At 47.2% G+C, this 15,395-nt stretch overlaps 3 protein-coding genes across 3 annotated transcripts; 2 read left to right on the forward strand and 1 right to left on the reverse strand.

The window, feature by feature from the left end:
• Window positions 1-102: 102 nt before the first annotated feature.
• On the forward strand, window positions 103-2,871 carry zbtb3 (zinc finger and BTB domain containing 3). Its single transcript, XM_084469915.1, has 4 exons — window positions 103-193; window positions 513-580; window positions 727-1,512; window positions 1,810-2,871. Exons 3-4 carry the CDS (start codon window positions 734-736, stop codon window positions 2,858-2,860), a joined length of 1,830 nt encoding a protein of 609 aa, XP_084326041.1. The 5' UTR covers window positions 103-193; window positions 513-580; window positions 727-733; the 3' UTR covers window positions 2,861-2,871.
• Window positions 2,872-3,989: 1,118 nt separating this feature from the next.
• rnaseh2c (ribonuclease H2, subunit C) lies at window positions 3,990-7,257 on the reverse strand. Its single transcript, XM_084469916.1, has 5 exons — window positions 7,163-7,257; window positions 6,223-6,381; window positions 5,856-5,968; window positions 5,292-5,411; window positions 3,990-4,130 (listed from the first exon to the last, which is right to left on the reverse strand). The coding sequence occupies exons 2-5, from the start codon at window positions 6,374-6,376 to the stop codon at window positions 4,107-4,109; spliced, it is 411 nt and encodes a 136-aa protein (XP_084326042.1). The 5' UTR covers window positions 6,377-6,381; window positions 7,163-7,257; the 3' UTR covers window positions 3,990-4,106.
• Window positions 7,258-9,557: 2,300 nt separating this feature from the next.
• On the forward strand, window positions 9,558-13,488 carry LOC311345231 (seipin-like; the record flags this gene model as incomplete). The annotated part of the gene is made up of 8 exons (XM_084469606.1): window positions 9,558-9,835; window positions 10,501-10,582; window positions 10,938-11,081; window positions 11,243-11,278; window positions 11,822-11,956; window positions 12,227-12,324; window positions 12,898-13,027; window positions 13,438-13,488. 8 exons carry the CDS (start codon window positions 9,558-9,560, stop codon window positions 13,486-13,488), a joined length of 954 nt encoding a protein of 317 aa, XP_084325732.1.
• Window positions 13,489-15,395: the final 1,907 nt, after the last annotated feature.

Here is a 15,395-nt window from a genome sequence, read left to right on the forward strand (position 1 = left end):
ATGAACACGTCCTACCAGCGGGGTCGCTGTGGTGCGCAGCGCTACCGCTTCCTACCAGCGGGGGCGCTGTGCATCACAGCGCTCATTCGCAGACCGAAAACCACCGAATAAGTTTCCTTTTACCCTGAAGACACTTCCTACCCCAGGTAGCTGAATATATAAAACATGAAAAACGCACTGAGCGAACAATAAGGTAAATGTCTTTGCAACGCACGTTTATATTAACTTATATGAACATCGAAGAGGCTCTATTTTAGATTGTGTGGAGGAGAGCAGATCCATCCGTGGTCCTGCAGGCTGCTGTTCGCTCCTCAGCCCGGATGTAAACACGGTGCACAACACAGATCATAGTACAGCGTTGTTTCCAGCTCAAAGACGATCCTGCCAGTTCTATATAGGTCTAGGTCTAAGCCGTTTCATTGTTGTCATAGCTACTGTAAGACTGGCACCTGTGGTATGAATAAATACTATTTCTGTGTCTCCACTTGTCTCATTCTTGCTTCTTCACACAGGTTACCATGGCTCCGTAGGTGATAAAGGCACAGAGACCGATCCTTACTGATAGGGGAAGAACATAAAGGTGATTTTTATCTCTTTTGCTCGTGTCTATTTGTGCTCAACCCGCCCAGTTTATTGAGATGTCTTAACCGTGTAATTAACTGCAGCGTTCATAAACTACAACAGCAGGCGGACTGTATTCCTTTATCTGAATCCCTCGTCCTCCAGCCCGGCGATGGAGTTTCCCCAGCACTGCCAGCAGCTGCTGTCCGCCCTGCGTCTGCAGCGCCAGCGCGGCTTCCTGTGCGACTGCGCCGTCAGCGTGGGCGCGTCCCGCTTCCCGGCGCACCGCGCCGTGCTGGCCGCCTGCTCGCCCTTCTTCTACATGTTCTACTCGGACTCCCCGGGCGGGGGCGGGGCCGCGGGCGCGGTGACGCTGGACAGCGACATCGTGACGGCGGAGGCCTTCGGCGTGCTGCTGGACTTTGTGTACGAGGGCGTGCTGCGGCTGGAGTCGCCCTCCATGCCCGTGGAGGACGTCCTGGCGGCGGCCAGCTTCCTGCACATGAACGAGGTAGTGCGGGTCTGCAAGAGGCGGCTGCAGCGGCGCGGGCCCCTGGCCGAGGCCGACAGCACCCGCTCTGAGGAGAGCTTCGCGGCGCGGGGCGTCCCGGAGACGGGCGGCGGCGGTGGTGGCGGCAGCGCCACCCCCAGGGAACCCCCCCCTCCGCCGCCGCCGCTGCCACCGCCCCCGACGGTATCCATGACAACGGAGCAGAGTCGTTTGGAGTGTGTGAAGATAGAGAGCCGCGCGGCGCCGGGACCAGAGCACGCCCCCTTCAGCCCGGACCTCGCCGACACCACGCAGCCGGGCATGGACACCCCGCCCGGCCCCCCCGCGGCCCTGCTCCCCCTGGCCTCCGCTCTGCCCGCCCCTGGGTTTGGAGCGTTGGCTCGGCCCGGTCTGGGGGGCCAACGCCTCTACAGCCCCTGCAGCACCACTGAGGCATACAGGTCAGTACCGGTTTGATCTGCTGGTAATGCTCCACTCTGTCCAAGGAGTTCACTGTGGGAACGTTCACACCAGGACTCGGGTCATTGTTGTTACATTGCTTTCACTTTCCCAGCTTATTAACAAATTATTGCTTATTATTCTTAACTACCGATACTAGTCAACTTTAAGAAACTAGTAACTATTTGGCCCATGATTTTAGCATAAAACAAATGCACAATAACGATGAAAATAAAGTGTATCAGAGGTTTTATCTACTTGAACTGATCTGATGATGTTGATGCCTCCTCTGTCTTCAGTAACCAGCAGCCTTCATCCTCCTCCTCCTCCTCCTCTCTGGGCGTGGCCAGTCAGTCCGGGTTCGGGGGGGTCGTCCTCCCGTCCCCCAGCCAAGGTCGGGATGACCCCGCCCAGCCGTGGCACACGGAGGAAAGCAAGAGGACAGCCCCGCAGCCCGCCAGAGCACCGGTGCTCGCCGCTCCCCCCTCGCCCCAGCCCCACGCAGAGCACAAACCCGCGCCCCTCAGCCCGGGACCGCTCCAGACACCCCCCGGGTCAGACCAGGGGCCCCGTCTCGCTCCTCTGACCCAAAGTGCCCTGGAGCTGGAAGGCATGGCAATGGGCCCCGTCGGTGGCCCGGAGATGGTCGGCATGGAGACGGGGCACGGCAGTAGGAAGGATGCGGGGGGTCATAGCGACCCTCAGATGGGCGGGGTGAGGGGGGCGCCGGAACGAGCAGAGAAGCAAATGGGAGGGGGCGTGACGGTCAAAGTGGAGGCCATCGTGATCTCTGATGAAGACCTGGAGGAAGGCGAGACTGACGACGAGGACGGAGGAGCAGGGGGTCTGGCGATGGAGGTGTTGAACGGGGAGTTTGACCCCGACGGGCAGCAGGACGAGGTGGGCGGCGCCCGCTACCTCTCCTCCCACCTGCCCCTGATGAGCCAGCGTGCTGGGGAGCACTTCTCCTTCCCTCTCTCGCCCTCCTCCGCCGGGCCTCGCTCCCTCTTCCCGCCCAACGCGCTGGGCTCCGACCACCCCGCCTACTTCCAGGACTTCCAAGACTTCCAGGACGCGGCCGGGGGCTTCCCAGACGACGTGCCGACGTGCGGCGTGTGCGGCAAGACCTTTTCGTGCGCCTACACACTCCGGCGCCACGCCATCGTTCACACGCGCGAGCGCCCGTACGAGTGCCGCTACTGCTACCGGAGCTACACCCAGTCGGGGGACCTTTACCGGCACATACGCAAGGCCCACGACCGCAGCCTCCCGGCCAAGCGGAGCAAAGGGGAGCTGGAGCCTCCGATGCCACAACCAGTGCCCTCGCACCCACACCCCCCCCTCAGCTAACACACTCAGCCCATCGGCGTCATATCGCTGGAATACTGATGTACAAAAACATAGGCACCAGACTTTAATTTATTTTGTTAGGTTATGTTACGATTTTTGACTACGACAAAATGCTTGCCTGGTTCTAGGCAGTGGCTCGACTGGCTGATTTGGTCCATATATTGTTACACGTGGAGGCTACTTTGATGCCATTTTAAAATCTGTATTAACATAAAAATAATGTCTGCACTAAAACACTAACAACCTGTCTAATCGGACTGAATTGCGGTTTGCTTTACTATAATCCAGATCCACAGATGCTAAGGATAAGATGCTACACAACTAGGTACTATCACCAAGTACGACATACAATAAGTGCTTACATTAAGTGCCAGGACGTACAACATACAATAAGTAGGAGGGGTGGAGGTGGGTGGCAAAACCCACATCCCGGAATCATGGAACTACGTTCTCATTTAATGTAAATGGAGTATAGAAGTGAAATGGATTTCAGTCTGATTAAATCAGGAAACTAAAACGCTACCATTTCACTAAAGGACAACTTGGTGTGTGTTCCCTCAGTTTTAATTTATTTATTTTACTCAAGGTGTGGAAAAAAAAAAGGGTTGGCTTTAAAACCCATGCCAAACGGCAACTGTGTAATAATACGTAAAGTCCTACTTACGCTTAAGTCCTATTTTGTATTACTGCTAGCATATGTTTGTATTAGAGGTTGTTTATCGGTGTGTACTTATTGGCTATAACCTGTGTCCTCATACACTGTTGAAATGTAATGAAGTGGACTTATTGTTTTATTGCCGAATTGCCTTGATCCGTTAATACAATGGTTAAAATTCTCCTTCTGGTTAGATGTTCTACACCTGCAGAAGTAAAACTGCTCGAGGGACATTACTCAATGTTACACAGTGCTTGTAATAAGCTGCATACTAAAGTGCCACATTGCAGTACTTAGGATCACACAAAAAAGGTATTTGTAGCCAATATGTTAATGTTCATTTCATTGTGAATAAACGTTTAAATCTACCCCTTTTACCCCCAAAAGGTCAAATATATGATAAGGAAAATATATCTAGTTGTTCATGTCACAGTAACACAGGAATGTTCATCATTTGAAGATGTGCCATGCTTCGAATTCTCCTTTCATGGACGCACGTTCCGTTCTCTGGCTTGTTGCTGGAGTGGGAGGACAACCTGCACCCATTCTTCTGGCAGTGGGGCCGAGGAAGGAAGAAGAAGCCGTCTCCAATCAATCTTCTACCGCTCCATGAATCTGTAAAGCCAGAAGTCCAATTTAAATACAATCTAGCTTCATCCTCCCTCATGTTGTGAACATATTGGCAGGTGGAGTGGGTTGGCTGGTAACCGGAAGGTTGCTAGTTCCATCCCCGGCTCCTCCTAGCTAAATGTCGAGATGTCCTTGAGCGAGACGCCTCACCCTAACTGCTCCAGATGAGCTGGCTGTTGCCTTGCATGGACAACGCCGTCAGTGTGTGAATGTGTGTATGAATTAGGGGTGGGAAATATAATCAATTCTTTGATGCATCGCGATTCTCTCTAGAACGATTCTGTTTCGATGCAGATAAGAGAATCTGAATTTAAAAAAAATACATATATTTAATTTTATTTAATTTGTTCGCCTGCTGCAACATTCTGTTCGCCTGCTGCAGAGCGCTACAGAAAACTCCTTTCTGCCTGCGGGTTATCTGTGCAGAGAACCAACTTTATCTAATATAAAATATTAGACAAGGTAATTCATCTGTTGATTGTCTTTAATGATCATCACAAAAGTAGGAAGTGATTAGCAAAATCTGAGTAGCAAACTCAGATGTATATATATTTTAGAAAATCACGCATGGAAATGTACGAACACAATTTTTTGCATTGATAATCGTTTTAGAATCAAATCGAATCATGAGGTGCCAAGAGATTCCCACCCCTAGTATGAATGGGTGATTGTTAGGCAATAATGTAAAGCGCTTTTAGTGGCCACTGGTGAGAAAAGCGCTGTATAAATGCAGTGCATTTATAAGTAATTTCATCAATAGAGAATACATATGTGGGCCTCCAGCCCTCTAAAAGGTTCAAGTATAGGTTCATCTCTGGTTCAGTTTGAATTTGACCACTAATCAAACACTGATCTGCTTTGGGCTAGGAGTTCTAGGAAACTTGTCTGTGATACTTGTTTAGCAGTCATTGTGCATGAGCTTTATGAGTGAATGATCTGAAACGCGCCACACAGGGCAGCGTTATACTTTGAGCGCCCGCTCTTAGACAAGCTATCACCATCATCAACAACAACCTAACCATCATCATCAACAACAACCTAAAGAAGAAGAAAAGAGAATGCACTCTTGCTTATCCAAAACTTTGACGTGACATTATGTTTTTTATTGGTTGTATTCTTGTCTTTATATTATGCAAGGCTACTCACGGCCTCAGCCAGTTCAGGCCAATCCATCGCCATGACAACCATGTCATCAGAGTTGGGAGGAGTTTCCAGGTTCCAGTAGGTCAGCTTGTCAAACATGGAAGACACCTTCACTGTCCTGTCCTGCACACACACAGACACACATTTACATTTTTAGATGCTTTTATCCAAAGCAACTAACAATAAGTCCATTTGTCAGAAGAAGGTGAAACAACAATATATCACTGTGGGTACAGTAAGGATGTTCATAGAACCAAGTGCCAAGCACTAACAATCACTAGGTTAACCCATTCCTCCTATACAACAAAGATAGTAGTGTAGCATCTTATCCTAGCTAAGTACTATAACTAAGTATGACATACATTAAGTGTGTACATTAAGTGCCAGTACCTACAACAAGTAGGAGGGGTAGGAGGGGGTGGCACACGCACACGCACACACACACACACACACACACACACACACACACACACACACACACACACACACACACACAGAGTGATGCGGCCAAGCTCACAGGTCAGACCTGGTCAGTCCTATAGAATGGGGGTGCGGTGGTTTGTGTACCTCCTGGTCCGAGCTGTTGGGGTTCACCTCCTTCAGCACCAGGCCAGTGTAACCCTGTGGGCAGCTGAGCTCCGCCCCCCGCAGGCCACGCCCCCGGAAGGAAACAGTCTTCTCTGCAGCGGGAGACCAGCATGAGACGTTACACATACAATAAGGCCAACCTGATTTATCATGGACAATTACTCAATGTATAATCCAATCACTCATTAACCCACACTATGTATTTTACTCGTATAAATACTTTGTAACTCATTGGAAAAGCTACAAAGTATTTGCTGTTAGGTCAAGTATTTCTGGCCATTATTTCTCCTATAATTGACAGTTCATGAAAATATAATTGTAAACTATTTGAAATACAAGACCCCACCGTGTTTGCGGTCTTTGATAGCAGCGGTCAGGTACTGGGAGACTTGGGCAGGACCGTTGTGTTCAATCTCACACGGCATGAGATGCACTGATGTGTGCTCAGCTTTGCCCAACGTGGACAGTTGCACATGGGTTACACTGCTGTTACAAGACATCCTGGCTGGGAAAGAACACAGTAGAAAATAATGTTTTTATACAGACTGGAAACAATAAGCGTCCCCACTTCACTTGTTCACACTTCACATGAACAAGTTCAAAGTTCAGTTCATACAAAAGAAAATGAATAAATTCATGTTCATAGTTCAATTCAGTTTTGAACTAGTTCATGTTCAGTTCATTAACAGTTCTTTTAGAAACCAAGGAAAAACTGTGGGAGTGAATATTTCTGTGCTTATCTTTTAAAATGAATCCACTCCATCAGCTGCCCATCACTACCATCTAAAATTGATGTGGATATTATTTGCACACCTTTTTCATTCATCACAAGGCATTAACTGTATTAAATAAACATGTCATCTCGACCAAAGCATCAATTCAGAATGTCACAAAATCTGAACTAGTTCAAGTTCAAGTTCTTTAGTTAGAAATATGTTAAGTTCAGTTCAAAGTTCATAGAAGAATTAACTTGTTCAATGAACTAGTTATTTTGAACTAGTTCATGCACAACCCTGCCTAATGAAGGGGGCGCAATGTGGATGTTTCCCTGAGCATCCCTGGCCAGAGGTAGTGGGAAAGATGCGAACATCCTACAAAGTTTATGGATTACCTTCACAAAACCACGAACCACAAAAAATGCTTTTATTTTCGTATGCTCGTATTTTTGTGTTCCTAGTTCTATTTCTTCAACTACTAGTCTACTACTACTAGTATAGCAGTCATTGAACCACAACAACTACAACTCCACAACAAAGTCAATGGAAACAATCAATGCTGACTCTTACCAATGATAAATGTCCTCTTATAAGTAAGAATGAGGTGCAGAATTCAATTAACCAAAGTGGACAGAACTCCCGCGGCGGCTTCAAGTTAGCTTTCGCTCTGTTTTTTCTTCTCTTTTTACTCTATCACTCACAGCGGTCACCGTTCAGTCACTGGTGCATTACCGCCACCTGGTGCTTCGGCGTATGAACACACACACACACACACACACACACACACACACACACACACACACACACACACACACACACACACACACACGCACACGCACACGCACACGTGTCCTCACAAAAGTGAGGACAATTCTACGAAAATGTGCACACTCTCTTTTGCGTTTACCTATATGTCAGTTATTTACCAAAGCTTTGTCATTAGTGTGGCTGCAAAGCAACCCACACTATTGTCATATACAACAATTATATATTTAAAGGTGCAGTAGGTAGGCTTTGTAAAATATGGCATAACCAGTGTTCAGCTATTATTAGTGAAATGCGCTGTGAGTGTAGTATATCGCTGTGCGAATATGTGTTTTGAGTTGACCAGTCTGCCCATAGGAGAATATTTCTAACATTTCTGACTACGAACATTAGCTCCGGCTAATTTCTTCCCAATCAGGGCATCTCTTTACGATGATTGGTGAGGGGACCATTTCTGGTTAAGTTAAAAAATCTTGCTCTCTTACGCTCTTTTCTGATCTCTCTCTCTATTTCTACAACTATCGAATATTACCTACAGCACCTTTAATTCAGTTTTATTATCCAGGACAGCAGTGTGACCGGGTGACCCTATCTGCCAACTAGTTATGTGTGCAATAGTGTATATCTGAGTGAGGGAGACATCTTCAGCATACCATTTTTGGTGGGACACCCCAGAGAGCTTAAGTGTCTGCGGAGCCATTGGTTAGTTGCTTTTAAGAGTCTGAAGCTATTGGGTAGGGTTAGGCTTGAAAACACCCTTGAGAAAGGGCAGACCCAGCTGTGTTTCTAGTCTTTGCACCAGGACAGTTTGAAGTGGTTAGTGAAGACACTTTGGGGAGAACGATTTCTTAACAGATCATCCAGGGTGTCAAGATCCTAAAGGTGAGTGTGTCTGAGTTAGCTGAATAATGCTTTTTATGCTTTTTAGGTTTGTGATAATGTCATACACATTAATTTCCTACACATTAATGTCCAGGTGACCCTTAATAACTTTCAAAACCTTCACATATATTATCCTTCATGTAGTTATACATCCTTGTATAATTTCATAATATCGGAAAACAACTCACACATAATAATAATAATTGATTTAATTCATATAGCGCTTTTCTAGACAATCAAAGACGCTTTACAGTGAAGGGGGGACCTCACTAACCATAATAACCTAACCTAACAAATTAACAAATTACAACATACTGATGATATAAATGAATAAATGCTAAATTGTGAAAATATGCTTTGCTGTACAAAGACAAACCTAAGCTTTGCTTCTCCCTCCCTCCTTGTGATGCATCTTTTTTCAAAGTATCAAAGTCAACTTTATTGTCAATTTCAAAATATGGGCCAGACACACAGAGGTATCGAAATTGTGATCATCTCCGACTCACGCTACAATAAGAACAAAATAATAAAATTAGATAAAATAAGATAAGATAAGAAATAAGTAATATTTACAATAAATAAATTCTAAATCGTGCAAAAGGTAAGGCAAAACCAAACGGTATATATAAAATGTAGTAATAAAGTAAATACATTTAAATGTGCAATATGAGGAATATGATTTACAATGTGTGCAATATGCACTAATCTGATGTTCTTATCGGTGGCTTGTGACCGCTCAGATTGAACTCGTGGTTTCACGGCCACCATCACTGCGATGCCAGTGTGTTCTTTGCCCTCACAAATAGACTTAGACATAGACTCCAAGAACAGTTTGCATGATTTCTGGGAAAGATCTGAATGAATCAATTAATTTTGACTGAGAGATCAGTGGAAATGTCCCCAGGGATCTTTGCCCTTCATGCACAATTTCTTCTGGAAAACATCAGGAAATTATTAGATTGTCCACATGGATTTACGGCGGGTTTTTTTCTGGGGGGGGGGACGGGGACATTTTTTTTTTATCAGAAAATATATAGATCCTTTATTCAAACCTATAGCCATAATGCAACCTGTACAATCCCCTCACAAACTTGCATCTTCACAGCTGTATTGTTATACCATTTCAATGAAATCCAGTGACTTATTTTTAAACAGTGTTTTGTTAATTACAATTATCCATATTGGATAAGTGCACTTGGATACAAGGTGATGAAATACGATGAAGCGCGGCTGGATTCATTTGTGTCAAATACAATGATGATGATGATGATGATGATGATGATGATGATGATGATGATCTCTTTAGTACCCTCAGCACATGGAGACAGACAGTGTGGAGACGTCCAGGCCAGGGGGGAGTGGAGCCTCGCTGACCGGGGACCCCCCCGCGGGCTGTGGTCCGGCGGGGCGGCGGTTGGGAGCGCGTTCTGCCGCTCCAGGGTTCTTACTGCGCGTCCAGCAGAAGGTTCTGCAGGGGGCGGTGGTGCTCGGCACGCTGTTCCTGCTCCTCTGGGTGGCCTCCTTTATATACGGAAGCTTCTACTACTCCTTCATGCCCAAAGCAGCGTACTCCGCCCCGGTACACTACTACTACAGGTGGCGCATCCACACTCCATCCACTTCTCAAAGTCAAAGTCGGCTTTATTGTCTTCACCTGCACCAGACATACAAAGGCATCGGAAAGACGTTTTTGAGATAAAAACAAGACATTTCCGAACACTAAAGTAAACAATAAAGTGCACAACAGATACAGATACAACAGATGGGGGGGGGGGGGGGGCAGAGAGGAGGGGGTGAGAGAGAGGGGAGAGGGTGAGCTTTCTGACAGCCTGGTGGATGAAGCTAACAGTCTTTGTCACCCTGTTGTTGTCGTCCTCCCTGAACAGCAGCAGAAAGCGTGCTGTGACTCACTGTGACTGATGGCTTTCTCATGTTTTATGTCTCTGTTGATTCCCCCCTTATGTATTCTCCACTAAATACATGTAGTCATTCAGTGTCTGCCTTTCTCACTGCAAAGTGTATGTGTGCAAGCAGGCGTTTACAAACTTAGAGAACACACCCACATACACACACAAACACACACACACACACACACACACACACACACACACACATACACACACACACACACACATTCACATGCACACACACACACACACACACACACACACACACACACACACACACACACACACACACACACACACACACACACACACACACTCTAACAATCTGAGTATGTATTGTGTTTCTATCCTCAGAACAGACTGTGATCCTGCATCGTTGCAACAGTGTTCTTATCCCACTGCAAATGTTTCTCTTCTCCAAAACGGCAAGCACCAGGTGAGTCATTTCCCGTCCGTCTGTCACGGTTTTCATTTACACACTAACATGAGAACTCACAACGGCAAGAGAGAGACATAATTACTGATCTGGTACATTCAAGGTGGCTAATGATGCTAATCATGGTGCTAATAACATGGTAGTAAAGATCATGGTTCCTCGTTGTCATGGCATGGCTAAGCATACCTCCGGGCCAGAGGTATACACTCATTCACTCACTCATAGTAAGTAATCATCGCTAACCTAACTCATTGCTCAGAAACGACCTGTTTCATGTCATATCGTTTATATAAAGTCAAATAAAGTCAAAGTCAAAAGCATGTTGACGTCCATTTTTAACTTTGCAACCACTCAGGTGATGTCACTCGGCCAGAAGTACCGCATCTCTCTGGATCTGGAGATGCCCGACTCCCCGACCAATCAGCTGCTTGGGATGTTCATGGTCAGGATCACCTGCTACTCAAAGCAGAGGGGGAGGGTGACCTCCTCCACCCACCACGTGAGTGGCTCGGCCTTGGCCTTGTGTGTGTGCGTGCGTGTGTGCGTGCGTGTGTGCCCGTGTGTGTGTGTGTGTGTGTTTGTGTGTTTTTTTGCTTTATATGTGCAGTAAGCACACATCCTCATATCCTCATCCTGCTCTTGCTCTCTCCCCGTCTCCAGATCAGCCCCCGGCGCTCCGTCTCCAGCACCCGCTTCGTAAGTCCAGCGCCCGCCACCTCTGTACACTAGGGCGTCTCCAGGGCAGCTCCCAGGCCCTGGAACTCCCTCCCCAAGACATCAGAGACACCCCCCCCCCCCCCCCCACCAGAATCAGAATTTGGTTTGGATTGGTAGAAACAAGGTCCTGTAATAGTCATCCCATGGCAGGAGGCACATGCTATGGTAGCTACTCATCTAGGCAGTCAAAGTCATAATGCCTAACATTTAGACTAGTTAGTAGCTTTAAACTAGACTGGACATATCCTTGCCGATCGCTGATCGATAGCGATTTCAATAATGTTATCAATAACTGGTAAAGAATCTCCATGGCCATACTCAAGCAAAACATGGCAATTATTAGCTCCACCTAGCATGTGACTTTTTTTGTATAATACGTTGTTTATAATTTTGTATCAAATGTCCATTGTTCATTTTTTACACGTATGTTGCGTACGTGTGTTTGTGTGTGTGTGTGTGTGTGTGTGTGTGTGTGTGTGTGTGTGTGTGTGTGTGCGTGTGTGTGCGTGCGTGCGTGTTCAGACTATGCTCCGCTACCGCTCTGACCTCCTGAGGACGTTCGCCACGCTGCTCTTCCTCCCGGGGTTCCTGAGCGGCACGTCTCAGCAGGCCCAGCGGCTGGAGGTGGACCTGTTCACCGACTACACCGACGACCCCGTGAGTGGAGGCCGGCCCTCCGGTCCCGTGTGTCCGTCTGTCCGCCTGTCCTCAGAAGGGCTGTGATTGTGTGTTTGATCCCGTGGTGTGGCTGTAGTTCCCCCCCCCGCGCCCACCCTGTCTTTAGGGACCGGTCCTCAGAAGGGCTGTGATTGTGTGTTTGATCCTGTGGTGTGGCTGTAGTTCCCCCCCCCCGCGCCCACCCTGTCTTTAGGGACCGGTCCTCAGAAGGGTTTTGGTTGTGTGTTTGATCTCGTGGTGTGGCTGCAGTTCTCCCCCTCGGTGGAGGCCACGGTGGAGGTCCTGTCCAGCCAGGCACAGATCTACTCTGCTCAGCTCAACATCTACGCCCAGCTCACCGGCATACGGTCAGCGGCGACACCCACCTGATCGGAAGAACACATCGATGTAGCACACAATACACACACGCAAAATACACGCACACGATACACATCAATTCACAGGGAAAATGCTGTGAAATCAACAGTCATCGTTTGCCCACATACATTCCAGTTTCAGCTGAGGTCCTTCGTAGTGATTGGACAGTGTGTGTGACACTAAGTGATCGACCACTTGTTCTGTACGGAATTAAATTACATTTACATTTAAATTTAGGGCATTTAGCAGAGGCTTTTATCCAAAGTGACTAACAATAAGTCCATTTGTCAGAAGAAAGAGAAACAACAATATACTGCTGTCGGTGCAGTAAGGATGTTCATAGATCCAAGTGCCAAGCATTAACTCTCACTAGGTTAACCCATTCCCCCTATACAACAGAGATAGCAAGGATAAGATGATACACACAACTCAGTACTATAACTAAGCACCACATACAATAAGAGCGCACATTAAGTGCATTAAGTTAAAAGTACACAATGATTGTATTTTTCCAACAGTATTCTAACAACTCCTCCCATCATTCCCGCTCTCCCTACCATCAGCTACCTGCTCTTCCACTACCCGGTGATGTCAGCGATCGTGGGCGTTTCCAGTAACTTGCTCTTCCTCACCATGCTCCTCTTCTTCAGCTACATGAGGCTGCTGTTCGGAGCCACCGGGATCACGAGTCTGGTGAACAATTAATGTTGAAAAGTGACGTAAATGAATGCTTAATGTTGGGCATGAAGGGATTATCACTTAAAGGTTATAATAGTGCTTTTTGCAAGGATAAGCTCTTATAAGTGTCAAAGCAGTTAATAGATGTGCATATGTTTCTGTGGGTGTTTCTGTGTGTGTGTGTGTGTGTGTGTGTATGTATGTGTGTGTGTGTGTGTGTGTGTGTGTGTGTGTATGTACGCATAAGGGCATGAACACATAATTGAAATGCTTACACTATTATTTTGTCTGAGTGTAGAAAATGAGAGTGATACCAGAGAATATGAACACACATTCACCAACACACATCCACCCACACACACACACAGAAACACTTATGGATCACCGCAGACTGACTGAAGTTGATGTGTGGTATCTTACGACAGAAACCGTCTGGGAGATCCACTACAAATAAGAGCCGTACATCTGGATGGTGAGGAAAGCCATAGACACAACGTTACACAGCAGAACCCACCTGGTCACTGGAAGCAGCCCACACTAGAACTGAATCAGCCACAGCCCAGATCAAGGACCACCGGATACGTCCACACGTGTTTGTGGTTGTGACTTACAAAGATTACATATAGGGTTGATGTCCAAGGTCGTCCAAGGTTAAGAATGTGTTACAGATGATGCTGGTCCTGATCAATCCTGAGCCTGTGTTATCCCTAGATTTTCTCATTGTGTTTCATTCTCACCTGGAAGTCATTGAAAAGCTGCATTCATGGCCGTAGGAAACATAGTATAACTTAACACGAAATTCATTCATGTATAGACTTCAGAGTACCTCTTTTTTATATAATGTTTTGATGACTTTTGAGCTCTGCACAAGTTCAAATAAAAGATTTGTAAGATTATTCTTAATGTAAAGCAGTCAACATTAATTCATTTATGCTTGTTGTTTATTTTGTGTTTGCATGCTCTGATCATATTAAACAAATCCTATACTGGCCATTGTCTTATTTTCACTTGTCTTATTATTGTCTTATTATCCAGAAATACAGTCTTAGCACTTTTCGAAATGTAGGTGCTACAGTACATCTTCTTTTCAAGAATATTTCTGTTCATCATCGCTGCTCTTCTCTAGTTTTACAGTGTTTTGCGGACTGTTTTGAATAGCGTCTGTGAGCGTGTCTCTAGGCCTTTATCACGGCGGTGTTCCTGCACAAAGCGTTGGGAACATCGTTGCGTCACTGCATGCAAAATAATAGATGGTGAGATAAAAGAGCGACAGGAAATGAGAGTTGGCCGGCCAGAGTAGGCCTTCGGAGAGACACCTGGGAGGAAGGAGGACGAAGTACGTAATATCTTTTTAAAAGTTCCCACCTTGTTATTTATTTCGATGGATGTGTGTTTCTGTTTAATTGTGACCTTTATTTTTTTCCAGATAAAAACAATTAAGAACAGTTTCTTATTTTCAATGTTGATCTGGTCAACATTGAACAATGTCCATGGGCATTAATAATGCCCATGGACATTTTTAAGTAGGCCTATGTTTCTGTGTTTTGCAGCCACATCTTTAGCTGGAGGTTACTGCATGTGACTTAAAAGGGGAATACATGGAATGGACTTCTTACCATCCCCTAGCAGAAATGGGCCTGGAAACAAAAAACAAGGTAAACGTGAGTGACAAAAGCAAAGAGGAACCAACGCATGAGGATATAGAGGCAAACGACAGACGGGGAATCACCAACGCCGTGGATCACGGACTTATTGAGCAGAACCCCGCAGGGGAAGCGGAGGAGGATGACGTGCCGACCGAGCTACCTCGCGGGACGCGGCGGTGCCTGTCCCTCAGGGGTCAGGTCAGGAGTCAGGCCATGCACCGACCTTTTGGCAGAAGGGCTAAACTCGGCTGGACTAAAAGCTTCCCCCCGTACAGTCAGCCCATCGGGGGCCTCCGCCAGGAGAGAGAGGGCCACCCAGAAACCGACAGCGACTACGAGACTCGAGTCGTCAGCGGGCCTGGTGGGCCGCGTCACTCCCTCCCACACCTGGATGACCAGACCCCCGACGTCACACCGGATGACCGCAGTCCACGGATCGCGGGAGACGCGCTACGTCTCGAGCAGCCGGTCGCCTTCGGCCCGGACGCGTGGACGCCCGCGACGGGGCGCTCCGGGGAGCAGAGGAGGGCCGGCCTGAGACGGGACTGGGCGGACGGCGTCGAGAGTACAGAAGAACGGGACGGCGGGATGACCTTGGACGGCTGGGAGAGGAGGGAGCGATGGATCGGGAGGAGAAGGCCGAAAGTGACTGGGGCACCGGGAGGGGGCGAGGGGGCTCAGAGCAGGAGAGACAGGGAGAGAGGTGGGAGCGACAGGGGAGGAAAGGAACCAGAGGA

The sequence above is a fragment of the Micromesistius poutassou genome, assembly GCF_964030765.1.
Source record: "Micromesistius poutassou genome assembly, chromosome: 6".
NCBI classification, from domain to species: Eukaryota; Metazoa; Chordata; class Actinopteri; order Gadiformes; family Gadidae; genus Micromesistius; species Micromesistius poutassou.

Excerpts from the sequence above, each read along its gene's own strand:
- zbtb3 (XM_084469915.1), top strand. The coding sequence starts at position 734 with ATGGAGTTTCCCCAGCACTGCCAGCAGCTGCTGTCCGCCCTGCGTCTG. Across the intron at positions 1,513-1,809 it reads AGCACCACTGAGGCATACAG|TAACCAGCAGCCTTCATCCT; the intron begins GTCAGTACCGGT and ends CTCTGTCTTCAG.
- rnaseh2c (XM_084469916.1), bottom strand. The coding sequence starts at position 6,376 with ATGTCTTGTAACAGCAGTGTAACCCATGTGCAACTGTCCACGTTGGGC. Across the intron at positions 5,412-5,855 it reads CCAACAGCTCGGACCAGGAG|GACAGGACAGTGAAGGTGTC; the intron begins GTACACAAACCA and ends GTGTGTGTGCAG. Across the intron at positions 4,131-5,291 it reads GGCCTGAACTGGCTGAGGCC|ATTCATGGAGCGGTAGAAGA; the intron begins GTGAGTAGCCTT and ends CTGGCTTTACAG.